At 40.1% G+C, this 26,496-nt stretch overlaps 2 protein-coding genes and 1 pseudogene across 12 annotated transcripts; 1 reads left to right on the forward strand and 2 right to left on the reverse strand.

Annotated features, from left to right (window-relative positions):
- Window positions 1–262: 262 nt before the first annotated feature.
- On the reverse strand, window positions 263–6,507 carry LOC110986171 (glycoprotein endo-alpha-1,2-mannosidase-like). 2 transcript variants are annotated; one of them, XM_087132013.1, is made up of 4 exons: window positions 6,445–6,507; window positions 5,091–5,788; window positions 4,324–4,433; window positions 263–3,365 (listed from the first exon to the last, which is right to left on the reverse strand). In XM_087132013.1, the coding sequence occupies exons 2-4, from the start codon at window positions 5,659–5,661 to the stop codon at window positions 2,652–2,654; spliced, it is 1,395 nt and encodes a 464-aa protein (XP_086988139.1). In that variant the 5' UTR covers window positions 5,662–5,788; window positions 6,445–6,507; the 3' UTR covers window positions 263–2,651. The 2 variants fall into 2 exon arrangements, with proteins under 2 accessions (XP_086988139.1, XP_086988138.1); XM_087132012.1 differs by having other exon boundaries at window positions 6,379–6,483.
- Window positions 6,508–6,596: 89 nt separating this feature from the next.
- Window positions 6,597–26,384, forward strand: LOC147795348 (uncharacterized). 10 transcript variants are annotated; one of them, XM_087132023.1, is made up of 13 exons: window positions 7,832–7,942; window positions 8,865–9,153; window positions 10,522–10,647; window positions 13,751–13,844; window positions 15,048–15,241; window positions 15,430–15,509; window positions 16,666–16,804; window positions 17,034–17,260; window positions 17,970–18,048; window positions 18,624–18,720; window positions 19,546–19,744; window positions 21,641–21,788; window positions 23,483–26,384. In XM_087132023.1, exons 7-10 carry the CDS (start codon window positions 16,705–16,707, stop codon window positions 18,653–18,655), a joined length of 438 nt encoding a protein of 145 aa, XP_086988149.1. In that variant the 5' UTR covers window positions 7,832–7,942; window positions 8,865–9,153; window positions 10,522–10,647; window positions 13,751–13,844; window positions 15,048–15,241; window positions 15,430–15,509; window positions 16,666–16,704; the 3' UTR covers window positions 18,656–18,720; window positions 19,546–19,744; window positions 21,641–21,788; window positions 23,483–26,384. The 10 variants fall into 10 exon arrangements, with proteins under 10 accessions (XP_086988145.1, XP_086988147.1, XP_086988143.1 ...); XM_087132024.1 differs by having other exon boundaries at window positions 15,445–15,509; XM_087132014.1 differs by lacking the exon at window positions 15,430–15,509.
- LOC147795349 (uncharacterized) lies at window positions 7,517–11,045 on the reverse strand (annotated as a pseudogene).
- Window positions 26,385–26,496: the final 112 nt, after the last annotated feature.

A 26,496-nucleotide genomic window follows, 5' to 3' on the forward strand; every position in this document is an offset into this window, starting at 1 on the left:
CTTTTTTTTTTACACAGCGCATGTATAATATGCACGTCCAAGTTGAACTAAGCTCTACATCTGCATGAATAAATTTTGACTAGAGACAGCAAACACATCACACTTAAAAGATCAGAAAACGCAGCATCAGCCCACTGAAATGCAAACAAACCATAACCAGGGTTATCAAGTTCAAGTTTGCAATTGAAGCGGTCCCTGCGCCCAATCAGCGACGACGAGTTCACTGATTCATACTGCTCGTAATAAGGTTAAAGGAAATGTGACTGAAGAAGGCTGTAAGTTTATTTTACATAACGGGCTTTGCCCTTACCCAACGAATACATTAATAAACACTGTATGCTCCGTGCTTGTCAGAGAGCTTGCGAAAAAATTCACAACTTTACTCGGGTGGGACTCGAAGCCACGACCTCCTGCTTACTTGTGCCTGCCATAGTTCACCAGAATACGAGTCAATTCCGGGGATGCAATTTCATGTATTGCCACTTCAATGTCATTCAAACATTGCAATTAATACAATGGGAATACCAAAAGCGATTTGGCTTTTACTGTTCTTGACATTTTTCATTGTTTACGTTCTTCGCATTGTCCCATCCTTAAAACAGAATTACAATAATTTCGTATATCTGTCAAAACCAGCAACACAACATCCACGCCTTGTACAACACAATCATATTTCAAAATACATTTGTATACACAGAGTCAGAATATATACAGTCTTTCTGATATTTCAAAATTAAAACAATTGCTCAAAATGTACACATAGGTGGTGACCTGCCTACACATACACACATGTACTGTACATGTATATGCTTTATAAATGAGTATGTGCTAACTGCGCATTGCATTCATGAGAGAACAGTCACAGTATTACACCTGCACTTGCTGGATAGACCCCAACTAATTCAGACTATAATAAGCCCTCAGAGCTTAGAAAACGTATGTGTGACGTTTTCAAGATAAGCTTGAATAAGTAAACATTATTCAGTCCCCCCCCCGCAAAAGAAAAAAAAGAATGGCATTTCTTTATGCTCTGCGCCAAACTTTGAATGTTGTGTTTCTGTAGTAGTATCGTCAAAAATGATTGGGTATCCCTGCATGCACATATGCTTTGCCTCCATTGGTGCAAAAGGGCGACATCCAAGTGACAGGGCAAAACTGTGGCAGTCCAGCCAAACTACACATATTAAAAGGTGCAGCGAATTGTAGGCATTTGCCAATCACATATGTAGGTTTACCATTTGAACCTTGAATCTACAATCATCTTGCTTCAGTGCTAGCTTGTCACAAACATGATAACACATAGTGTAGAGTAACTGTTACTTACGCACATGGTAGTCCTTGAAATATTTGTGTACTATGGCTGATCTTATAGCGGATCAATGATTTCATCACCCATTTTCCGAGTTGGGCAATGGAATGTACACAACAAATCATTCTTTTTACTAGCCTTTGTCCCTTCGTGACAATTTATATCAGTTGAGGAAGTTCTCAAATGTTCTCTTCAATTTAGGGGAAGACTTTCAAAGAGATTGGAAATTTCTATGGAACATATTTACAAGATACATTGAGTTATAGTGCAGAACAAAGTTTCTCATTTAATGTGGGTATGTGAACGCCTCAGGAAATTAAAGAGCCTTGAAAATGTGTTCATTTGCCAGATTCTGTTACAGCTGTGATTACTCCCTAGACATCACTGCTATAGAGGCACTGTGTGGAAGCCATCATGCAGGGCTGTTCTTTTGTTCCATAAGGAAATTGCCTTTGTGCATACCATGTGGAACAAAAGTACTGGTCTGCAAGACACCAACAATGCAAACCCTCTACACAGAGTGCTTCCGTGCAAAATAATCCTAATTCGAATGATTATTATGACCAAACTACACATGTTCATTTGCTAGCACAAAGCACGGTATTTACTGGCACACTCTGCCTTGGGACATTGTAGATGCTTCAGCAAATCATTGACTTGTATTCAACCACAAAACAATTTTTCAAATTAAACTTCTGCTTCTCTTTCATTTTCCAAGACCAATTAACACCTGTCCAATCACCACCGACAAAGCTGCCATACTGTCCGTGGCTCATCTGATGGTACTTTTCATAGGGTTATTTGGAAAGAAAAAAAATAAACTGGTCCATGAAGCACTCCATCTGTAGCATCGAGCACTTGAGTAAAAGGATTCGCATCCAAATTGGCTGAGACAAAAATGGATGGCGTGTGCCACTGACGATGTCACACCTGCTAGTCCCAAGGAATGGAGTGCTCAGGTGGGGGTTTGTTGGTCTTAGCAAATGCAAGGAGAGTGTTTTGCAAAACACTGAAGCTCAGTGACGCATAAAATCTGGAATGTATTTAAGCTATTTTTAAAAAATGAATATGTTACTTTGTTACTTTTCAATGATGTTACACATTTGGCTGACACTTTGCAGTACAATGATTGTATTAACCATGCTGTTGATGTCCTTTTATTTTCTTAAATGGATGTAAAAAACTTTCATTATCCTTCACTGGTACTAATTTAAACATGTTAAAGGGACATTGGGCCCCAAAGTACAGTGTAAGAGAGAATAGGCTCTGAAATCCACCAAACCTCCTGCTGGACTGAGATGGATCTGGGAATGGTCAAGGTTGCAATGGTCAACCTTCTCTTCTAATCATGCTCTGATTTTCCTTGTCGGGATGTAAACTTCTCGACCATTTGTCTGGTGAGGGTTAAGTAGTAGTCCGGGTCATTCGGCAGATAATCAAAATATCTCAGGTTCCTGCTAGGTTTGGGAACTGCACTTTCAATCTGTGTGCCTTCATGCCACTCGTTGAAAGACGTTATGGATATTACAGGCGGGGTTTGGTTCATGGCTGCTGTAAAGGATTCTTTGTAGTATTCGCCGTTTTGGCGTAGGTGGGTGTTGACCCCATTCCAGGGCCTCACTTTGACATCGTCATACCCCGGTCCAACACTAGGAATGAAAAACATGGCGTTTCGCCTGGCGAACTGGGCAAGGAACTTCCAGTTCGTCCAGCGGGATCCAAAGGTAAACTTCTTTGCTGCAAAGTAGGTGTAAAAGCCGTCGAAACCACCCACGAGCAAGTCATTGCTGTGCTTCTGCTCAACGTAAAGGCCAATGATGACGGCGTCGTACTTGGTTTCCCTGATGCTCAGCGGGCTGTTCTTCTTGAAGACCCGCCCCCAGGCCCTTGAGGATGTCAAGTAGGAGTCGTACAGGTAGACGAGAGGCAGATCTTTGCCTTTGTGTTTGTACCTGTAGAAGGCTGGATGGTTACCATAGGTATCAATGATATACTTGAGATCCTCTACAAAGGTGAGCTCAGATCGGTTTTTGTAGGGCTCACTATGGAAAGCCAGCTGCAGTGAATGAATACAACACATTAAGACTCAGTTGTTAAAGTTACAAATCCTAACTGTAGCTAAATCCACTGGTATCCAACAGTGGTCACTTTATGTGAGATATTGATGTAAGCAGTGAACAGTAGGTGTTTTGTAGTAGCTGCTAGATTTTGTTAAAGCAGGGTACCTAGAGAGGCTTAGGGTTCATCAAAGACACATAGAACTTGAACAGGTATTTTTTTTTACATGTACATGTAGAAGATGAAAATAAGGCCCCACTCTTCACAACAACACAAAATGGAGAATAAAACCTGACAACTATCATCACACACTCTTCATACATGTATTGTATGTCTCCCATTCTCAATTTGAGTCTTAAAGCCTTGTTCCCGTCCTTCACCCACAGAGAGTTGTGTTCAGCAAAAGCAATGCAAAAGCAAATGCAACAAACCTACGTGTACTTGAGCATGTAGATACAATGAAGACACAAGGGCAGTACTGTAGATCAGAAAACACAGATGACTATGGACAGATTTCCTGCTCTTCAAGCTCATTGTTCATGCGTGAGCAGTGTTACACAAGTACACATCTGTAAGCTATAAGTGTGCCTTGTACATGTACTGTATGTTCAGCTCTTGATTCATAGAATATTTTAACTGTCGGGTCTTGAAACCAGCCCTATAACTGCTTGAGTCAACAAATCTTGTCACAAGTTCTTTTACAAGTCCTTTCCCAAGTATTCAGCTCAGACACATGAAGCGGGATGGACAGCACTTCTGTCACAATTCATTTGAAGGCTTGTGATTTGGCTTGAGACTGGATGACTTTGAAATGAACGTACCCAGATTTGAAGAGACTAGACTATGTACAACCCTGCTTTGAACAAACTGTGAATTTGAAATTGAATTTGGTGAGAAATGTGTCTATTAAGAAACTATGTAGTGGTAGAAAGATTGTTTGATCATCGATCACTGACCTTGATATCATACTTGTGGCAGGCATCCAGAAGGATTGGGACTAGGTCATCACTTGGGATACCATTGTTATCAGACTTGCTTGGCGGATACCATGATAACACCAAAACACCTGTCAACAGAGAAACAATAACGGAGTTAATTGGGAAATGGTATTTTGTGGAAACCTTACGACATACTCATTAGGGATATGATCGTGTACGTTTAAGACACAATCAATCGTCATTTGTGCATTACGTTCCTTTGAGATAACAAAATTATGAAAATCTGAAGGATGCCTTAAATTGATGAAGTTTCAGCTCAACAAGTGTACATTCCAAGCAAAACGATATTCTCAGATTTCAAATTCAGATCAAAAGTTGCCAAGCTTTGAAGTGTATCTGAATTCAGTACCTGAGACATGTTTTCAGCTTCAGTCAAATGCAGTTACTTTATTTCACACGCTGAACAGACGAATTATAGAAACCGTACAAAGGGTGGGTCACGTGAATGCTTACACGAATTGCATCACTGGAACTGGCTTTCTTTTATTGTTTTCTTCAAAATGACAGCTTGCCAGAAAGAACATCACAGGAAGTTTAGTCCCATAACCATCTTTTATCTCAGTATGCCTTTCAACAATAATTTCATCAGTTGCCTTTTGGGTATCTGCGAATGATGGACCGTACCTTTCAGAGTAAACCTCATTTACTGCAACTTTGTTTTCATCAAAACATTTCACAATTGTATGTGCAAACCTGTCATCACAAATCGAACTGAATATGCTCACCAATACCAGCTGTCCGCAACTGTTGCATGTGAATTTCAATCACACTTGGGTCTCTGGAACTGTAGCACCCAAGCTCTGGATAAAAGCTGGCTCCTATGTCGTCCGGAGGTACGTGCTCTTCAGTGGAGAACTTCTTGGCAATCTTCTTGTCCCAGTGAGGGAGCCTGGGATGATTCCAGTGGTGGTAATTCCCATCAAATTGTGGGTTACCGTACCATGGGTAGTAAAAGGCATGAACATTATAGTTTGGTTGGGGGAAAGTGCTGACATTGTACCGAGATCTCAGCGGTCTATTGCCAGCATTGTTTACAATCAGATTCTTTGGATTTGGGATTGGTGGGTTGGTAGGAACTCTCTTCAAACTTTGGTTGTGTCTGTTCTCAGCTGCTTTCAATTTCAACAATTTCTGGATGCTTTCCCTGTGGAGAGCCTGCTGTCGCTTGAAGTCGTCATCTTTTCTGGATTCTTCTTTGGTGATACTCCGGAGTGCAAAGTAGCACCCGATGATGAAGGCGATGATGATGCACGCCGAGATGAATCTCAGGGAACAAACGGTGCGTCTCGTTAGCATCTTGGTGAATGATGTGAGGTATTGTTTGTGGGACACATTCTGATGCGTGGAGATACGGTGTGTAAGCTGGCATCTTATACATGTATTTTACAAGGAGTTTACACATACACACTGCATATGCTGTATGCTGAAAAAAGACCAGTTTTTCATAAGGTCTCAAACAATTTTCACCAGTACATGATTCAAACTGCTTTACCAAAATCAAGATTGCAAAAAATGCAATGGTTAAGCTGATGTACAAGGGATCAAGCCGACTCACGTGAAGCGTGTAATGAATACAAGTACATAGTGGGTGGTGTGTTTGGGTCATTATTGCAGTCAGGAGAATGACAGGGTGGTGAGTTAGGGTTAGGCGTTTACACACTACATGTTTGAACATTTAACGAAAGAAGTTCCAAATCAGTTTACAGATTTTCCCAAATATTAAAACGGAACCACCCCTTTTACTAGAGGTTTAATGTTGGCTTTCATTTTTATTGTAAACGATGTAATACATGTAATCTGATTTTTGAAACATTTTACTGCTCACTCATATCAAAGGAATTAATTCATCACCGGAACTTTATGTAGGCCTATACTATATACATTTCATTTGTCATGTTTATTGTGTTTCTTAAGCCTAGGTTTTCAATGACAATCGGCGAGGTGGTTTACATGTTACATAATCAGTATGGGAAATTTCTTTAAACAATTATCAAATTAAACATAAATACCCACCCTTAGTGATGACAGTTGTAAAAGTTAGCTTTGAGGAGGGCGAAAAATACGGAGAAAAATACTCACGTAGGCCCAGCTCCTTCTCCAAATTCTTCGCTTTGCCCTCTGGTGGAGAGAGCGCCCTCAATTGGTGGCAAAAATTAAACTCGCGAGCGCAGTCTGTTATGTTGCTTCGAAAACCCATTTTCAGTGGATCGGTACGGCGGACGTACCACGCGCACGGTAGGGCCGGCCGGACAGACAAAATGCTAACAACGTGTCATGCACGTGGGTGCGGTGGCACGCGCACACGTGCACATAGGGCCTATTGGTCGCTCTAATCCGTTTATTTTCGCGACTTCATATATCATCTAGCCCATGTTAGACCTGGGTTATGTATCATTAAGAAATTAGTCTTTGGGGAATCGCTGGCACATCTACGTGATAACATTGATGGAGTAAGTACAACGGATTTTGCTTTTATTATTGCACACTTAGCTTTTCTAGCCCCCCTACATCCAGGCCTAGGTGTTCTAAGCGCACAACGTTGCGCTATTACTCTGACTTCCACACCTGTGATACATGCATCCCAATGCAATTAATTGCATATCCATGTAGCCTGTCGCCAAGTTATAGAGCAGGTTAATTTATTTCCATATAATCTTACAATGACATAAAATCCTCAACTTTTATCCAGTAGTCAGTACAACTACAATGTGTTAATAAACCGCATGGTTTGACTTCACTCAAGCGTAAGCTTGTGAGTACCAAATGTTTCCTGCTATACGTTAATTGTAACACAGTAAAATATACGTCTGTTGTAAGCGCACAACGTTGCGCAATTACTCTGACTTCCACACCTGTGATACATGCATCCCAATGCAATTAATTGCATGTAGCCTGTCGCCAAGCTATAGACTACAAAAGAGCGGGTGTGTGTTACCATGGAGAAATAAAACACACATGGAGAAATAAAACATGTGTTACTTAACTGACAAATAGCAACTAATTACCAAATAGAAAAAACTGCCGGTATGACTGGTTAACAACTGCTAATGAAAGCAAATAAAAACGATTTTCGAAGAAAAAAATGAAGTGTCCCAGCATCTGGAAACAGGCAAAAACACACTCTACAGAGGCCCAACTGTTATATGGCCAGTTAAATGTCAAATATTGAATACTGTGTTTATTTAAAATAAAAGAATACTTAACTTCAAGTTCTTGGACTCGACGTGATTATGCTTCATGGAGCTACAGTTTGAACATTCTTGAAAATGTGATCGTTACAGGTTCCCTTTTTGCTTTGTTTTTTTTTTATATATGTATATTTAGATATCTCTGCTCATCTACTGCTGTTTATTAAGTGGCTCATCCTATCACATTGAAACAATGTAATAGTGCAACGTTATTGTTATCAGGCTTTACTTGCTTGGTTACTTCCAATCTGTTTCCAGGGAGTCTACAACGTAACCATCTTTCGACAAATCGCTCTTCCATCTTCCGTGCCTTCTCCAGCACCTTTCATTTACAGATGTTCTTGCTGCCATGGATGCTCCCCCAGCCCTCAATGAGTGCAAACCTACATGTATGTTTGTATCTCCACACACCTCCTTTAGTCTCGCCACTACTGTCTCCCTGGCTCTAGTGTAACTTAATGGTTTGTTTTTGTTAATTAGATAGCACTTTCCTTTACTACTGTATGCAAGTTTGAATAAATAGTGATCTGAGCCGGGCTCTATCTTTGCAGTGCTCAAATATCTCTTTAGCATTGTCACTGGACTTGCTGATGTCACTCCCTTGTGTATTACCACATCATTTCCTTGTCTATATTGATCGGTTTACTTTTGGCTATGTGTATCGACATATAATCATCGTAAAAACTTAAACGTACATCCTTACACTTGACTGCACTAACTTCATTAAATCTTACGAATCCATTGAAACATAGTAAAATAAGCTCAGATCCCTTAAAACTAAAATATCATGAGATGATGAGTATTTTTCACACAACAAAACTAATTGCTCAATAGTAACCACTTCTTTTTTATGAACAGGGGTACTATTGTGTCTTTTGACTGATTCTAATAGACTATTCACATAATGGTTATCAGACGGGTCTGTTAAAGCATGGTTAAAGGTATGGCTTCTTCCAGCCCCCCCCCCCCCATGTTGTTGATAGGCTAATGTACATGTAGATCTTATACCGCTGTTAGAGTGAATGTGCCATTGGAATAGGGATATGCAGTCCGAAAAGCTCAATCACATGTACATGTAATCCCGTTTTACAGATGTATGCAGCACATTTTCCAAGCCTGAAGTGAAGACTCTTATTTTGTCAGTATCTGGTGATTCAAATTGTGTTTAAAGTGGCTTATTTGGGGGCAGATGTGGCTCTTTTGAGCTACATGTAGTTACCTGTCCCCCCTACCAGTCCACACCAAATAAGAATGAGTTGAAGGAAGACAGCCAGTGTAATTAAATTAATTTTGGGCTTGGTTTCTTGCCAGCTGACCTGTCTACCATAAGCGGAGAAGTTTGAATGGTATGGCTGAGCTGTCCACCGGTTGTAGCAGTAGTCCTACTACATCTGTTGCTCCAATTGATGACACATCTGACGTCCATGAGAATGGTGTGATTGTAATGCTGACCAGTAATGAGGTTGGCTATAGGAAATGGGACAAGAAACAGTTTTGCTTTTACTGCAATGTACCCCAGGCCAAGCTCCCTCGTCATTTCCAGTCATGTCACAAGGAAGAAAGAGAAGTCGTCAAGATTGTCTGTGAGCCCAACGCTAGTGTGCATAAGAAACTTCTGTTGAAAATTCGCAGTGTAGGTAATCGTAGGCACAATTGCCAAGTTCTTCGTGAAAGTCACGGTGTGCTCATTGTTTGGTAGAGGCCAACTCGCAAGGTATGCATATGGACTGTGCAAATATTGTTACTGTTAATTTTGTGCATACCAATTTGTGGCGACACAGGTGTCCTTTGAAGCCAGCTTCCTTTCCACAAACTGACAGCACCAGTAAGAGGGCTCGTGTGTGTGGACGGGTTTCTCACAATAGTGATTTGTTGAAACCTCCTCCTGTTGGCGTGTTGTTCCAGTTGCACCAGGTTCTTAGTCCAGTGAAGAGAGATGATGTGGCTTTGGTAGTCAGGGATGACACGCTGATTGTTGAAGTAGCCAAAATTGAATACATGAAACTCAGGCACGAGGTAGATCAGCATGACAACATCTGTAACAACGTACGTGAATTGCGTTGACTCATCATACAACTCCAAAAGAACACCCAGCAACCAAATGCATCACTTGAATCATTTGTCCATCCGAACCTTTCTGGTATTGTCAAGACCGTGCAGGATATTTCTGGTTTCAGGGAAGACAAACAGTTGTACGATGTTGAGTCCTAGCACTGAAGATTGGTTATTCCATCAAGAAGTTTGCACTCATCTTGAAAGGAAGTGCCCTAGAGTCCAGCCAAAAACACAAGGGGGAACGTGCGGAAGAGTTTCTGCAGTTGTGTGAAATGAACTGGCAAGACCTTGTGCCCACGCACACACACAGAACACTGTACCAATGAAAACACAACAAAGTCACCATTCTCCTGACAAATACTGATGTAGTCTAAATGTCGTCATTCCTTCATGAACCTCGCAACCGGGAAGTTCAACTCCTCCAGGGTGCTCGGAGCAAAGAAATCAGACCAGCTTGACAGAGATTGAGTGAAGTCACTCTGTGTCACCTCATCATGTTCAACCGAAGAAGGCAGGGGAGGGTTTCAAAGATGAAACTTGAAGATTTCCACCAGCACAGCACCGCCAAACTGGAATGGGAATGCCTGTTGAGTGATTTAGAACAGCAGCTGTGCAAAATATTCTGTGTTGTCAAAATAGTTGGCAAGAGTGACAGAACTGTTCCTGTGCTTCTAAGCAATGAGGCAATAGAATGGTTGAATGATCTGGTCGCAAAGAGACATGAGGCTGGAGTAGCCCAAGACAATCACCCCAATAAATGTATCTTGCCCAAAGAACTCCCAAAATAATGTTCCATTGTTGCCGGCCACCTCCCCCCTCATTCACCCACCCCAACGCCAAGCAGAGACTGCCAGATACCTGTATATACTTGTACTTTAACTGATGGATTGCAATGTTTTTTGTTTACTCGCAGAGGGCTTCACCAGCGAAGAGGACTGGTGGTCTATGCGTTTATATGTCTGTGGCATGCGCAAAATGGGAAAACAGGACGTGACAAGATTTGGAATGCTCCTTGGCATGTTAGTATTACAAACAAAAGGTAGGCTAATTGTCCAAATACAAAAGGATTTGCAAGTAATCGTGCAAATACATTCTGTTCATGGAATTTTGGAAGTTTCCATGATTGACTTAGTAGTTTGCAGTTTGAGTTGAGGTTTGTACTGTAGTGTAACATGTTATAGCTGACTGCCAGAAGTCAATAAGTTTGTCATGTGTCTGTGCTGGGTCCAATGCCAACAGGCGGGGTGGATGTTGGACCCTTCAGTTCTGAGGGTAGATAAGTGGCACAAAGTCTGCTTTTTCAATCAAATTTTCCCATGACAATGAGAGCAACCATTAGGCTTGGGATACCCAGGCTAAAGGAGGCTTTACACCAAAAATCACGAGGGTTTTCTCATTCTTCCATTTTCTTCCCAACGATCACACCCTACCGTCCATTTTGTGTGCATCACACAGTGCACATGCAGCGACAGCCAAGGGCGAGTATAGCCAAGCTAGTTCTGCATGTCATTTTGACTAATTTTTCGAGGTGGCATTTTTTAACCTGTCGCAGCTAGCACAGCAGTTGGCCTAATGGTGTCACTCCAGTCACATAGCTCAGAGGTCACTCATGCAATAATAACAAGATTCCACCCCATCCTCGATATGACCTTCCCTTGCTAAATTGGCAATTGGCCCGCACATGTGCACTGAGCATGTGATGCACGCAGATTGTTCAGTATAATATGATTGTTGGGAAGAAAACGGGAGATACGTGAGTAAACCCTCCAATTTTTCAAAATAAGATTGGTCTTAAAGTCTAAAAGCCTGCGTTAATTATACAGTTTTCAAGAGCTATACATGTACGTTAAGGTTGTTCTCACATGAAATTGGATTAAAAAGTTGCATCACCGGTCATGATACCTCAAAGGCTGGATTCAAAAAAACAGATAGCATTGCAACCCAGTATAAACAAACATGGCCGCAAGTCACACAAATTGGTGACTTTAGAACATCCTGTAGGCATACCCCACAGTTCTTGGGGTAAACCTCCTAAACATGGGGAATATCTTTTTCCATCAATCATGTTCTAACTCTCAGCCTGGGCCTGTCACCTAGCCGAGATTGGACGGCAATTTCGGTCTCTTCAGTTGGGGTTACAATGTGTACATGTATGAGACCTGGGTGAGACCTTTGGTGGGATTGCACCACAGGAGGCTATGAATTACACGCATCACAGTTGCATCACGACCCATAAATGAACTCTCCCCACCAACATGCATGACATGGCTCTTTTTGACCAATAAGGGGGCCCGGGGTGCTTATGCTCAAGGCGGATAGACCTACGTGTACATGTACTGTCAGAAAGAATTCCATGATGTATGATGATGTACACTTATCGGGGCTTTTCTTCCCAACTCTAAACCTGAACATCTCTTCATTGTCTTGTTCACTCATTATCATCCTGTAATTGGCGCTAAATGCACTGTTGGATGATCAGATAAATAAATAAAATAAATGTAGATGTAATGTGGATACTGCTTGACACCCTTTGCACAAATGGACCATGGAGGAACGACACTGGTCTAAAATGTTCAAGTGTTTTCTAAGTGAATAGCAGCAATATTTTCACCGCTACGTGTAAATTTAGACCTTTTAGGACACTTTTTTATTGTTTTGAGCATGGCTGCTGGAACCAGGGGACCGCGGGGCACAGGCCCCCCTCCCCACTTTTTTGAGACACGAAAAAAATAAAAGCATGATATTTACACTGCATCTCTTCTAAGTTTGTTCATAAAAGGCTAGTTTTCTATTTGAAGTAATATAATGTTGGTCATTGTTTGATCAGAATCTCAGGAATTCTTTTCAGACTTCTGGGGGGATATGTTAGATAACAATAGTCTAGAGTGTGTGCAGGGATTGGACAGGTAAGGTGGGTACCCCTCCGTCCCATATCTTGGTATATAGTTTTCAAAGCGTTTGGAAAGGCACACTTTGAGCCGACTTTGCCTGTTTTGTCTTGATCGTCTACCATCTTTTCTTGTCTTGGATGTCGTGTCAAATTATGTCTTGTTCTTGTAAACCCATAGTGCATTTGAGCGGCTACTTCCGGGGCAGCTTGATAGGATGCATGCACATTATCTGGAGTCGTTATATGCGTACTCCCCGCATGTGCCCTGGAATAACACGAGTAGCTCACTCAAACATGGCAAACCCCGACTGGTAGCCTGATGGGTGGTTGCGCTGCGGCACACGCTGTATGCAGGGGATGTGTGTTTTTGTTCCGCATTATGATGATGCAGTGTTCTCACGGGTCACATTTCTGCAGTTTGAGTGCAAGAACAGTGACCTCTAGATCCATCGATTGCCCTGCTTGAGTCAGTAATAGTGAGCATAATTGTGTCTGATGTTCACCGTCAGAAAAAATATTGATACACAGAGTAATGGTTATGCATTCCTTGCTTAATGGATTAAACCTTAACTTCCGAAGGGGCCCTTTTCACCATGCCCATGGCACGTTGGTCGTAAGTGACATTTGTTGGTCCACATTGAAGGCATGCATCATTTGGACACATGGCGCAAAACAAGATGGCAGGCAATATTGAAAGGGATTTTAGTTGCAGTAATCATAAACTCTCGCCCCTCAGAGTCGTCAATCTAGTTACAAACAATTCTTACAGTATGGCTGTTCTTATATTCAATAAATAAATATCCCAGCTTGTAATAATTCAAAAGAACAACTTGAAGAATCCTTAGAATAAAAATTCGACATGCACCTGACATACCGCGGCGGTAGGCAGTGAAAGTGGGCACATAATCAGAATCTTTAATTCTGAGAGATTTGACTGCATCTGGCCTTAGGTTTCATGTGCAAAGCATAAAAGGGGATGGCAACTGCCTCCGTAATTCAGTTTCACATGCAATTCAAGGGAAGTTTAATTTTTTTCAAAAATGATAGCTATAGGGTAGAAAACTCCAAGCAACATTCAAAGTTCCTGCAGAATTTGAGTGGGTCAGTGGGGATGCAGAAATGAGATTGTGGCAAGGGGAGAAGATTTGAGAATTTGATAGAGACAGTTCCAGAATGTTAGTTTGAATAATTTACATGGTTACATATTAAAGCCAAAAATATTATGGATGATCTAACTTAATATTTATTTCAGGCAATGAGTCTCTAGTCACACAACTGCATGTGTGCACAAGAGTTGATGGAAAATGGTGTCCTGTATGCAGAGTTGTTTAGAGTATGTGTTGGAGGTAAGTAAAATAATTTTCATAGTTCAATGTAAAATATGGATTTGCAATTGCTGCATTCACTGGTTGTTTCATTTGTTCAGTATAAAACATGGAATCCCCGAACTAACCTAGGTAATTCCAGAGGTAGGTTTGTTAGCAAGGAATCGTAGGTGACATACACTGTACATATACATGTACGTACTTATTCCAATCAGCCATGGGTTAATAGACCCCTTTACTGATGACATGACGCTTTGTTTACTTGTGCATTCTTTATAGAGGTTTGAATTCGCCATCCTCGTGTCATCAGCGCAAGGTTCTGTTGGAGCCCTTCATGAACTCTAACCTTCCCCTACCACACAGAATTAAACAGTAGTAAAGTGTTTAATTCTGTGGGGATAGGTCTGGTAGGCCCAGACAGCTGGCTTTTGCATTGAGTTTGGCATACCTCAGAAAAACAAAGTCCAACAGCCTCAACTTTGTGTGAATGGGGAAGGTTAGGGCCAGCAACCCTTGGGGGGTAGGGTTAATTACTGATCAAAGAATACATGTACATGTAAGTCTAAGTCATTTACAGTTTAATAAACATGTACATGTATCTGTGGAATTGACCACCTATTGACATTTCATCAAGATAAGGGGTCATCGAGTCATGTAACCTTTAAAGAATCAACCAAAAAATGGCTTTCTGTCTTGTCTCTAAAAGGCTTTGAAACTTTCTGTTGGAGAACATTTGTTTCTTCCAAATCAATCACATATTTGAAGTGATGCTTGATTTTCTCTGGAATCAATTTAGCTTCAAGTTATAAAACCAGTCCAACTGTTGTCAGACATTGATAGTCAAAGCTGTACCACATATATTTAATTTTTTTTAAATACCATTTGTTTAAAAACACCAAGAATTTAAATGCAACACTGTGATGGTTAATAAGAGTGGGGGGACTTTATGGAACTGTTGCATTGCCTAAATAGTCTGAAAATCTAAAGTTTCAGTGGATTTCTGGCACGATGCTCTTTCAGTTATTCTTTTGCTATGTGACGAGTATGTCATTATGTATTCAGGAATCAGATATTTTGCCAGAAGTATGTGTCCAAATTCCTGGGTTGTCAAAATCCATACTGTAGGTAATGAATTGGGCAAATTATATATGTGCATACATAATCTTAGATTCATTCTGTGCCAAAATACCTACGTGTGTAATCATTCCTGGTAAAACGCTGCAGGTTCCTTTCGAGTTCTGTGATGTTTTCCGCCAGACATTTTACCCACTTGGTGATGTGCAGTCAGGATGGGAGGGTTAGACCATCTTTATGCTATGGTCAAAACTTTGCAGCTTTTCAGCTAAGCACACCTGTTTTCCCAAACCACTTTGTGTGTCTAGTTCCTCAAGTGTGTGAACATCATGATGGTGATAATGGTAAGTAAAAAGTCTTTTAGAGAAATTCATTTTTTATTACATGCACGCAAGTCTTTTAAGACAACATACCCTGCAAGTACATGTAAGCAGAGATGCACTTGACCATTGCAAATGTAGAGTCATACTAATTGGCAGACTAGGACAGTCCTATCATTGCTGCTAAAATGCTAATTTGCTGAGGCTTACAGTTTTGATTTTTGCAGTATTTGACAGCAATGACCAGATAAGATGATAAAAAGTTAATGCACAACGACGAAAAAAGTTGCAGGTAAGTGGTGCTTTACAATGGATACCTGTAGTTAGGTGAGCAAACATCACATAAGAAATGCTGTTTTCATCAACCATGTCAGTTTCAGAATGTGCTTCTGCTCAACTGCCCCCTTGTACATGTACTTCTCCAAGAGTAAAAAGTGAAGTTTACCAACGCTGTATGATTACTTTACGGTCTATTTTTCTTGTAACTGAGCATGTTTTGGCCATTTTGTTTGAAATTGTTTTTTGTAATTAACAATTTGTGTTCACAGTCATGTTTTGCTACTGAGTGTCTCTCACAAGATCAACAAGAGACATTTTCACTCATTCCATAAATATGTGGACCATTGATTCAGAAATTTTAACCCCTTTTCACCGGGAAGCGGTAAGAGCCGCTGTAAAAATTGAGATCCCTGAGCCCGCTTTTCAGCTATTAATTTCAGCCCACGCTCAAGTAAATACGATGAAAGAAGGCATACCCTGGCTCTTGTATATATGGTAATTGGCCTTTGTGTGTTGCCAAGAAATGGAAAGGCCGAATTTGCATCATAATCACCAGCTTCACAATAGTCCCCACTTTGATAAGAGGCAACGGGAATGTGGAAGCGTGAGTAGAGCCACATGCCACCGAACAATGAGCCTTTTCACTGTGTAAATCAAAGCGTGCAGAGCACGCCGGGCCACAAACCAAGAATTTGCGGTTTGTTAGGTGGTCTTCGTGGTCAAGCGAGGCTGGAATTCTCGGAGTCGGCTTTCAGAAAAAAGTCCGGACGTCAAGGGGTTAACAATCTTGTAATAACTCTGAGTAATCATATATACATGCTATTCTAAAATAGGTGTTATTCTGTTATACTAATCTTCACATGATAACATGTTTAGTTTATCCAATTTTTTTCAAATCACTATCGTTGCATTGCCTGAATTTTTCAGTAACTTTGTTTAAAGAATATCAATCATATATATACAACGGTTGATCGACATTGCTGTTGACAAATTTTGTTGAGTTATGTTTCATGGTTCAAACAAAACGTCTTTGGGTCTCCTTGCCTGCAGACTGGGTTTCTGACTTTCCTGGTTCTGGAAGATAATGTTAAAAGTTTCTTTACAGAGAGGAGTAAAATGTTGTCATCGAATCTTTGATGATTTACTCTTTCCTCCATGCTTTACCACAGAAAGCCAAACAGCAGAAAGCCTCGAAAAAGAACAAATCCATGCCACAAAATGTCAGTGTTACGTCACGCACCGGTTCCATCCATGGCTCCAGAACAAATGGAGAGTGGAGTTGTCATACTACAGAGGAGCCTAATGCAGGTAGTAAACCAGATAACCAGCTGATTTATTAAATTAAAAGAATAAATATTACATGTGATGTTTACAAGGGGTTCCAACAAGAACTTGTAAAGGAATTCATTGTCAGTTGAAAGATTCTGTACATGTAGTTCAAAACATCCGTAAATGTTTCAGAGCAGAGTTTTTTCAAATAGTACTTAAATTAAATTTGTAATGTTAATTGTAAATGTATCCATTGTACATTCTTTAGCAGCTAGTCCTGACCAAGAGAAGTCTCTTCACGAGGCATGGAGTTCACCAGCCAGTCCTCAGAAGGAGGAAACATCTCACCAGGAACCCAGTTCGCCAGCCAGTCCTCAGAAGGAGCAGACTCCTTACCAGGTACCCACTTCACCAGCCAGTCCTCAGAAGGAACAGACATCTCATCAGGAACCCAGTTCACCAGCCAGTCCTCAGAAGGAGCAGACTCCTTACCAGGTACCCAGTTCACCAGACAATCCACACCATGAACCACATTATGATCCACTGAGTCACTGCATAGGCACAGAAAAGCTTGGCTTCTAGATGCTCTCTGGTGCAGTCTTGGGGGCTTTCCGGGCCACTTGCTTCTGTAATTTGGTCCCAAATCTGCTTGCATTTACAAAGTTAAATAATGACAAGAATTTTCAGTAAAGCCATAGAGCCAATATACATGTACATACAGTACTATAAAACTTGTTTCATTTGTGTTGCAGGAACCCCACCTCGTTTCTTCACAAATATTGATCTCTAGTGCCCCCCACCAATTCTTTTTATGCTTTTATTCCTTCCAACGGGATTATCTCAATTTACATACACTTAAAACAAAATTTTGTCAGAAAATTATTTTTAATTTTTGGGCAGGTTTAGAGATGTCCATAATGCACTGAAGGAAAAAAATTGGAAAATCGAGCTGAAATAAAAATTTCATTGGAAAGTTGTAGTGGTTGAGTAAAATCAGGAGGTTTAAATTAGATTTGTGGAAGTTTGATGAAATTTCACTTCCTTTGGAATTGGAGGTAAAAATGTTGCTTTGGCAAGGCACTGGAGGGAAAAACCAAACCGCCAAAGTTAGGGGTTGCGCAGTTAGGGGGCTTCAACAGTAAATGATGTTGCTGCGATAATAGTAAAAGCTGAAGGGATGCTTTTTTTTTGTTTTTTATTGTAGGAGGAAGTCATTAAAAGAAAACGATGGAGCAAGGACAGGCCAATGAGTGGGCAGCATCAGTGGAAAGCACAGAACCTGAGTAAGTTCCTTCCCAGCACCGGGTTATTCAGTAACAATCTGGATCGAGAAGGTGAACTTTATTCCTGCAAGTTTACTCATTTTTCCCCGTACTATTACATGTGTCTTAATGCCAACCTTCCCAGATCGTTCAAAATCCACCAGGAGATTTGTGGAAGATTTAGGAAGGTAGAGCCCAGCCTAGCCTCTTTGAATTCAAATGGGACTTGATGTGTCCATAGAAGTTTGGAGAATGTGTCATTCTGGGAAGGACTTTTAGGATTCAGAGAAGTTTCCAAGAACCACCATCTTTCTATGCTGTCCTTACATCTTGTTTCTTAAAAAATCATTTACTTTGTCTTCACTTTGTCAGCTCTGACACAAGTTTAGCCTCACAGAAAATGATGAAGATGACTCTGATGTTAGCCGTAGCAACAATTCAATGCAGCTTTCCACTAAAGAAAGTTGCTGCTTACTTTCTTTTTTCATTTTTTCAATTTTTTATGATGAAGTCACCTCTCTGTTTTCACTGCTGAAGTTAACACCTAAAGTCAGTGATGACATCCGTATTTTATCTCTTTTTTGTTCTTCTCAAAGAGCGGGCTCAAGAGAGACTCAAGTTTCAGTGAGCACCCAAGTGACAGCCACTCTGACAGTGATGAGGAGCAAAAATAGTGGATGGAGGAAACAGCAGGTAGATAAGCTGTCAATTGTCAGTCATATTTGCCATCTGTGAAGAAATCAATTTTTGCAGGTAGATTTGGCCCTGGTACTTCCTAACGTCTTAACCCTAAAAGAGCTTGCTCACATTGGACCACATCACAGGCCGCGGCAATCCCCCAAGCACTGGGCTGTCCAATGCTGGATTTTTTTTTACAAACTTCGTATACATGACTTTCCATCTCGATACAAATATTGAAGTTTTATCTCAATCTGTCATATGGTTTGACAGTCACTTGGAAGTTGGGAATGACAGCGGAAAAGTATACATTCTTGATTAACCTCTCTCAGAAAAAAAGATGCTGTGCAAGAACGGTTTGTTGGATTTTCACAAAAATGGTGTCAAAATGACCTAAAAGAGCAAAACTCCAAAAGGCTTCTGGAAAATATGCCCTTTAATAATATTGGAAAAATATGTTAAAGGGAGATTCCCTCTCTCCTCCCAGCTCTTTAGGGTAAAATTGAGAGGTTCTTCAAGATAATTCCACTCACACAGCCAGAGTTTTCACAATTTGTTAAATTGAGAAAGCAGTCACTGGGTACCTCCTGTTGTTTGTACATGTGTCAACTGGCTGAAGATGGACCTTTTGCGAATCAGCTAGCTTAGGCTGACAGATCCCATAATTCTGTGGGAAATGACTGAAGCCACTCACTTGTGGCTTTAATCATCTAGCCTCAGCCACACCTTTTGGACATTGCTTTAAAACCCACAACTCTGCTGGGGACATGCTCAAACAAAGTACATTTATTACAATGCATAGACATAACTGCTCCCTTTTTCTTGCTGTATTTTTACCAGGTGTTAAAGGTGATAGCAGCATGGTTGGTCCCCTTCCTGTTGGCTCATTTTCTGGCATCACTGGCCTGATAGAGTAAGGTGATAGCAGCGTGGTTGGTCCTCTGCCTGTGTGCTCATCTTCTGGCATCAGTGCCCCAGGAGAGTAAGCCATTACTTGTTTTACAACATGATTTGGGTTGTCACAACAATTTGTTTAAAGGTACAGACCACCATTTGTCTTTTGTGGATTACTTTCCTTTCAAACAACAACGTTACTCAAAATCTAAAGAAGGGAACACAAAAACGAACCTGATTAAGATGAAGTTGCAGCTTAATATTGAATGCTCCATATTCTGAGAAATCTATTCTAGAACTTAGATCTCAGATCAAAAGTTGCTGAGCCATGTTTTAAATTGTTCCTGAATTCAGCATCAGGGGAACATTCTCGTATTCAGTCGAATGCAGCTACACATTGTCACCCCTGAATGGATGAATTATAGAAACTGCTAGTGTCTGTACATTGTGTCAACACTTGCATGCATTTCTAATAGTGACTTTCCAAAAATTTGAGAAGGCACCTGCTTGAAATTGTTGTTTCTTCAGGATGACCGTTTGCCAGAAAGAACAGTTTCTCACGCAATTAAGTCCTCTATATCTAAACCAGGTATGCGCTTCAACAATTTTGGATGCCTTTTGGATAACTGCAAATGATAGACTGTGCAGTACTTTCAACCCATTTGTCCTTATACATGGTTCCCACAGTCATTGAAAAGCCTGGGAGAAGTTGTCCAAGAAAGTCATGGAGACTCACAAAAATTGGTTTGAGGAAAAGTCATGGAAATCAAGATCATACAGGGGTGATTTTGATGGTGGTTATAGATAGTGGCTGTGGCAGTCTTCCCGTTTATTGTACCAAACAAATTGTCTGTGCAGAGTGGCATTAAATGCCATCGAAATTGTCATATTTTAGTTCTGGATAGTGCAGGAAAGGTCACCAGTTTTTAGATTTCATTGGAACCTAGTCAGTAACAATCAGGGCCCAATTTCTCAGCGCTGCTTAGCACACAATTTCATGCTTACAGAAGCTCTGCATTTCATGCATACTGTAAACAGTAAGTACAGCCAAATGCATTCTCACCTTGGAGGAAAGATTTGCTTAAACTTACTGATGTAACAACATAAATGTCTATCCGCACGCAACCGTTAACACAACCACCCCGAGCACCGCCATGAAGTAGTGTTCAAGGTTAGCACATTTTTCTGCTAAAGCGAGCACGATTTTTCTTCTGACTGTATAAACTACTTTACACCAGTGGCAGTTATCAATGTTGATGATGCTGGGGTAGGATAATTATTATTTTTTTCTGTTTTCAAAATTTTATAAAAAATTTTTGTCTTCATTTACTGGACACTTAAACCCACACGAAGGACTGTCTGGTAGCCACTCTAGTCTGTCAAACGAAATCTATTGACGCCCAAGTATTTCAGCCAGGCCTGCAGCCTTGTAAAAAGAGCCCAGCTTGTGTGGTGTTATATAACTTTCTTTTGTTCACAAACCTGGCACAGTGCTCTGCTGACCTCTTTTCAATAGGGGCCAGATTAGCATGCAGCGGTGCTGTGTGGCTCATCACTGCGGTGGTGGATCGCTTTGTTTTTGGTGGTAATCCACTCGCACTAAATGCCCCAAACCATGGTATACTGTTTCAAAACAATGCTGGGTTATCTGCATTATTGAGAGTGAAAAATGTCAGCAATGCCCAGCAGCCTGGTCTTCTGTTCCCGAGTACAGTCATTTATTACAAGGCCCAGTTCTCTTTGTCTGATTTCGGAGACCCCCACCACATATATAAAGCTTCAGGTACGGGAAACCCCGGCCGCAAGTGGATAAGAAGACTCATGAAATTGGGCCCTGACCCAACACAGCCTTTAACATCCTGCACTCCCAGCACAGTACGATTTTATGGATTTAACAGTGATCCACAATAAAAGTCTATGTGGTGATGGGTTGAAACATGGATGTTTTGCTCATTGGGGAAAAACTTTTTTATTACAGCATGACTGAAAAACCTTAGGTGACCTTTCTGTGTTGTTTTTTGTCATTTTCCCCTGTGTTTAGATTTGGGAAGGCCTCATTGCCAGGTGAATGTACTGCCACAGCTGTCGTTGAACAGCTGAACGTTGAGGCTGGCTAGCTTCATGGTTCGAGTGGACTGACCAATGAAATCTCCAAAGTGAAGAGGCAGGTTACGGCACAAGTAGCACAGGTACGAGTCCTGAGTTTCATATCATTGCCGACTTTCTGCAATGATGAATCCAAGAAAGGGGGAGGGGCCAATTGGGGTCATGACCAAAAAGGAGCAAAATTGTTTTCATTTGAAAAAATGGAAGGATCTTTTTGATCTATTTAATTTCCCTTCTCTTGAAAAGTGGAAACGTAGCCTAACCCTTCAAAACAACTTTAAAATGAAAAAAAATTGGCCCCCAGAATCAAGTTTGTCCCCGATCCCCGAAAAAAATTGGGTCCTCGATCCACCCTTGGGTGCTTGTGGCTAGCTTTTAGGGCAACCGTGACCTAGGGATTGTTATGTGCAACATATCAACCAAGCAAGATGAAAGGGATGAGGTTAAACCCTTGTAACCAGGGCAAGCTAGTTGAATGCTCCCACTATACTGGAATTCTTCACATTTTTGCGGCCTAAAGTTCCTTTTCCTTCATGGTTCATTGACAAACTACCATTGATCAATGGTCCACGTTTCCTGAGACATGTTCAAAATGTTCAACAAAGAATTTAGGTTTCATAGTTTTAATAGTAAAACTCATAAATGAAGCGTCTAATCATAGACATAAAATACCTTTAGACCGACAACAGCACGGGCATAATTTAAGGAAAGTCTCGATTTTTAATAACCACGAATAAGTGGCTGTCTTGTCCCCCTTGGGTTTCATGATTTGCTGTGCAGCACTGCAGCTACATCAAAGAAAATGGATTGGGGGCAACTGTGGTAATTGTCCATCAAACATTATTTGGCCCTGTTGGAATTTCTAACCCGGCACAGTTCAATTTTTCTTCCTCATAATATTGCCCATTATTACAAGCCATTAGTAGAAGCCAAGGTGCACATTATGTGAAATTCAGATAAATTCCTGACACCCCTGTTGAATGAATATTTTGAGAAGCAAATTCAATATATTTTCTCAAGTTTTATATGATAGAGCACTGAGAACTGTTTCCAAAACATTTCAAAAATAAAGTCTAAATTTTCAGATCACGTACATGTACATTATGGGGATTTGTTCAGGCTTTTTGAAGGTGAGCAATGAATATGGACAAAAAATTAAGTGTCAGTTTAGAGCTCTTATTTAAAGAAGGACCTATCCTAATTTTGACAAATATTGAACCAAACACAAAAAAGGACCATGTTGTAAACTCTTAACAGTATTTTCAGTCACCATCCAAAATTTCCGATTTGTATCAAACTCAACAGACTTGTGCACACTGTTGAGATATTTCTGCCTTCACTTTTGTGATCACTCATTGATTTTGTAGGAGGTGTTGTCGGTCTAAAGGTATTTTAGGTTTGTGGTCTTCCGTGATTGATGTTACAGTATTACTGTAAAACAGCGCCCTCACTTGTTTGGAAAGGGAAAGTCAATTATAAGTGTTTAAAAATGTCATTTTTTGATTTACTTAACCCTAAAAGGGTGTCTGGAAAAATATTTTTAACAAAAGAGTACAAATCACTGATGGTTTCAGATGTAATGGGTCACCAGTGTCAAAGGAATCCTCTTGTCACCGTTTATTTTCTGACATGAAAATGGATGAAAAGCAGACACTAACAGTTTTTTAATGAAATAAAAGGTGTTAAAAAAAGGAGCATACAAGGATCCTATACTTTTTGAAGAAATGTCTCAATTTCTGCTGAACTAAATTCCTTTTGTGATCAATTTTGTCCCCAGACCTCCTCACATGAAAACTGTGGGTATGCCCTAAGAGAAGCCAATGCCAATGTGAAGAGCGCCCTTGCCTCCTTCAACCTGGAGAGAAAGAAGCTGGAGGACAAGATCCTATGGGACTTCACAGAGATGATTCATGAAGACGTAACTCAGATAGATGCCAGTCTTTGCCCTCCATCACTGAGGAGGAACAGTTTCCAAGATTGCATGAGGGATGCTGACCAGAATCTTAGGCATTGATTCACAAAAAGGCAAGGAAAGAACTCAATCTTCTCATGCAATTCCTTGCTTCCACCTTAGTGATGGAGCAAGTGTATCTGCGTTTGTACACAACTCAAAGGATCAAAGGATCATACATAGTGATTAATAATTTAAAGAAATGGTATTCACATTGCAAAAAATGAGCATCATTTCATTTGGCTATTTTTCTGGCATTAAACAAGATACTTCTGCTGCAGAGTACTGAAGTCTCATTCCACTGAAAAAAAAAACTTTGGTTCGCACCTTGTCCATGTCCTTTACGGCCCTGAAGCGGATGTATAAAAAAATTGAGTTAGAATGATATCACAGTAATGTGAGGGCGCTGTTTACGAGTAAGAAGAATATCACGGTAACGTGAGGGCGCCGTTTATTAGTTGGAATGATATTGTGGTAATTCGAGGGCGCTGTTTACGAGTTAGAATGATATCAAGGTAACATGAGGGCGCTATTTATTAGAATATCACATTAACGTGAGGGCGCTATTTATAAATTACAATATCACGGTAAGGTGAGGGCGCTATTCACGAGTATAATGATATCGTGGTAATATGAGGGCGCTGTTTAAATTATGAGTATATTCTAGTAATACTAGGGCACTATTTGTGATTCTGGATCACAGAAACGAAGTGCTTTAAAGATGTATCTCATCATGAAAAAATTACATGTAACTGTACAGACCCTTTCATTCAGTAAAATAATGCAATGTCTGAAATGTATGTCAAATTTCTTCTCCCAAATTACATTTTTTTATGATCTGTGAAAATGGTGATTGATACCAAAAAAACCAAATTCGTGGTTGTAACGACATTACTAAAAAGCATCACAGTTGTCAAAAACCTAAACACAAAATTGTTAGAGGTCCAATATTTCAGTCACTTTTCTCAAAATGTCTTTAAGTGAGACACATACATGTACATGTGCATGATTTTACCACAATAGGGTTGTATAGTACTCAGGCTGGCCAGTCTCATATCCCCCCACCCACAACTAAGACACTCACAGTCTCTCTCCCCTCAGAGTCGTTCCAACCTTAATTTATGCGCACAGAGAGTGATAGGTGGTCATCATAAGTTGTGCAATACCTTAGCAATACACATCACCAAATGCATTTTGACCGTAACCCTTCCAGTTAATTGGGCTCTGGAACAAGATTAACCCAATTGTATTGTCTTATATTCTGTGGTGCTCAACCAAGCACGAACATGAGCTTCAGTGTACAATAAGTAAAGTCAATGAGGTATACACCTGGCTGAAATTATCAAAGACAAATGTCTCAGTGATCCTTTAATTTTTTGAGTACAGTGTAGTGTACATGGTGTATATTGGTATAAAATACAATGCTGCTAAAATGAACAGGGTCCATACACAATGCGATTTCATTGGTACTGTTCCAATCGTCGCATTTTCATAGGCCTAAGAATCGAAATGTTCTGATTTCCATAAAGGGGGGAGTACTACAGTATTTGCCAAAACAGAGAGGGTACTATTTGCAGAAAGAAGAAGGTGCTTTTTTTTCTATGTTGAAATGTCAGTTGTTACACATACAAACGAGTGTGTAATTGTTCGTGTAAAACACATTCTTTTGTGCGGCTGCTTGTTTTGCTATGGGCTTATAATATGGCCGTTCCAATTTCGGACTTTAATTGACATCTTAACTTTGGAGTCACTGTCTATACCAAATTGTTCTCGTGACATTTTACTTACAACCAAATTATTCATTACTTAAGAGGTACTCTGTAAATTGGATAGACTATTGGTCAGTTTGCTTTTGAAGAAAGACTGTTGTTTGCCTTTAATTTGTTTCTTTTCATCATAATGCATTGACTGATATTAATGCACATTTAAAAACATGTTTACCTTTTTACTATACATGTACGATGTACTTCGAAATTTGCGAGTAATTACATTCGGGAAGACTCTAGACTTTGAAACTACTTCTTTTGAGGACTAAAAGCTTGTAACTATTGAATGCTTTTAAAAATTGAATGGCGTTTCCATTCATGAAGCCAAAACACCAGCACTATTCAGTCAACCAAGTGGCTGTTCTGAACCTCACTTTAACTAGTAAGCCCCCTGAACAGAGACATTGACAAATGGGAAGAACTACCGACATAGGGCTGGATAGCTCAGTTGGTAGAGGTATTCCAGAGGTCACAGGTTCAAAACCCACTCTAGTCAATTTTTTTGTTCATCTTCATAAGTTTTTCCTCAGACAAAATTCTATGTGTATTTTGTATTTTCCAAGTTGTACATCCACATTGCCAGAGCATTAGAAGTCTTTCCCTTAAAAGTATCACAAAACTGCAAATTGTTGGCTCAGTGCTGAAAGGTCATCACTACAAAAATGTAATTTTTAAAACATTTTAAGGGCCTTACTCTGCACGAAAGAAATGTTTGATTTAAACAGTTTATTTTTTAGTCAAAATTTTAACCAATTCTGTTTCCCAAATTGTCTAAAACAATAGTTTGCACTAAACACCTTTAAGTGCATTCTAGGACCTTTTAGCACTGATATGAGATTTTAATTTTAATGAAAATCTTATCTTGCAAAAATGCTTTGTGTGTATGTAAACAATCACCATTTACTGCTATAACCAGTTAATTTCTATTTGCAAGTGAAATAAATACTCATTTATTTAAACTAGCAGAACTTGTTTGTTCATGTACATCTATTTGTAAAACTGTAGTACTTTGCCACTTAACCTTTCTCCTAATCTGGACTATTTTACAGTGCCAGAGTTTAAGGTACATCTGTT

Source organism: Acanthaster planci, unplaced genomic scaffold (genome assembly GCF_054643075.1).
Source record: "Acanthaster planci isolate LZ-2023a unplaced genomic scaffold, COTS_SCS Contig65, whole genome shotgun sequence".
Taxonomy (NCBI): Eukaryota; Metazoa; Echinodermata; class Asteroidea; order Valvatida; family Acanthasteridae; genus Acanthaster; species Acanthaster planci.

What these genes read in the sequence shown, in the direction of transcription:
- LOC110986171 (XM_087132013.1), bottom strand. Translation starts at nt 5,661, where the DNA reads ATGCTAACGAGACGCACCGTTTGTTCCCTGAGATTCATCTCGGCGTGC. An exon ending in GTTGCGGACAGCTGGTATTG is followed by an intron (nt 4,434 to 5,090) that starts GTGAGCATATTC and finishes CTCTGTTGACAG; the next exon opens with GTGTTTTGGTGTTATCATGG. An exon ending in GCCACAAGTATGATATCAAG is followed by an intron (nt 3,366 to 4,323) that starts GTCAGTGATCGA and finishes CATTCACTGCAG; the next exon opens with CTGGCTTTCCATAGTGAGCC.
- LOC147795348 (XM_087132019.1), top strand. An exon ending in TACAGAGGAGCCTAATGCAG is followed by an intron (nt 16,805 to 17,033) that starts GTAGTAAACCAG and finishes TACATTCTTTAG; the next exon opens with CAGCTAGTCCTGACCAAGAG. An exon ending in GTGGAAAGCACAGAACCTGA is followed by an intron (nt 18,049 to 18,623) that starts GTAAGTTCCTTC and finishes TTCTTCTCAAAG; the next exon opens with AGCGGGCTCAAGAGAGACTC.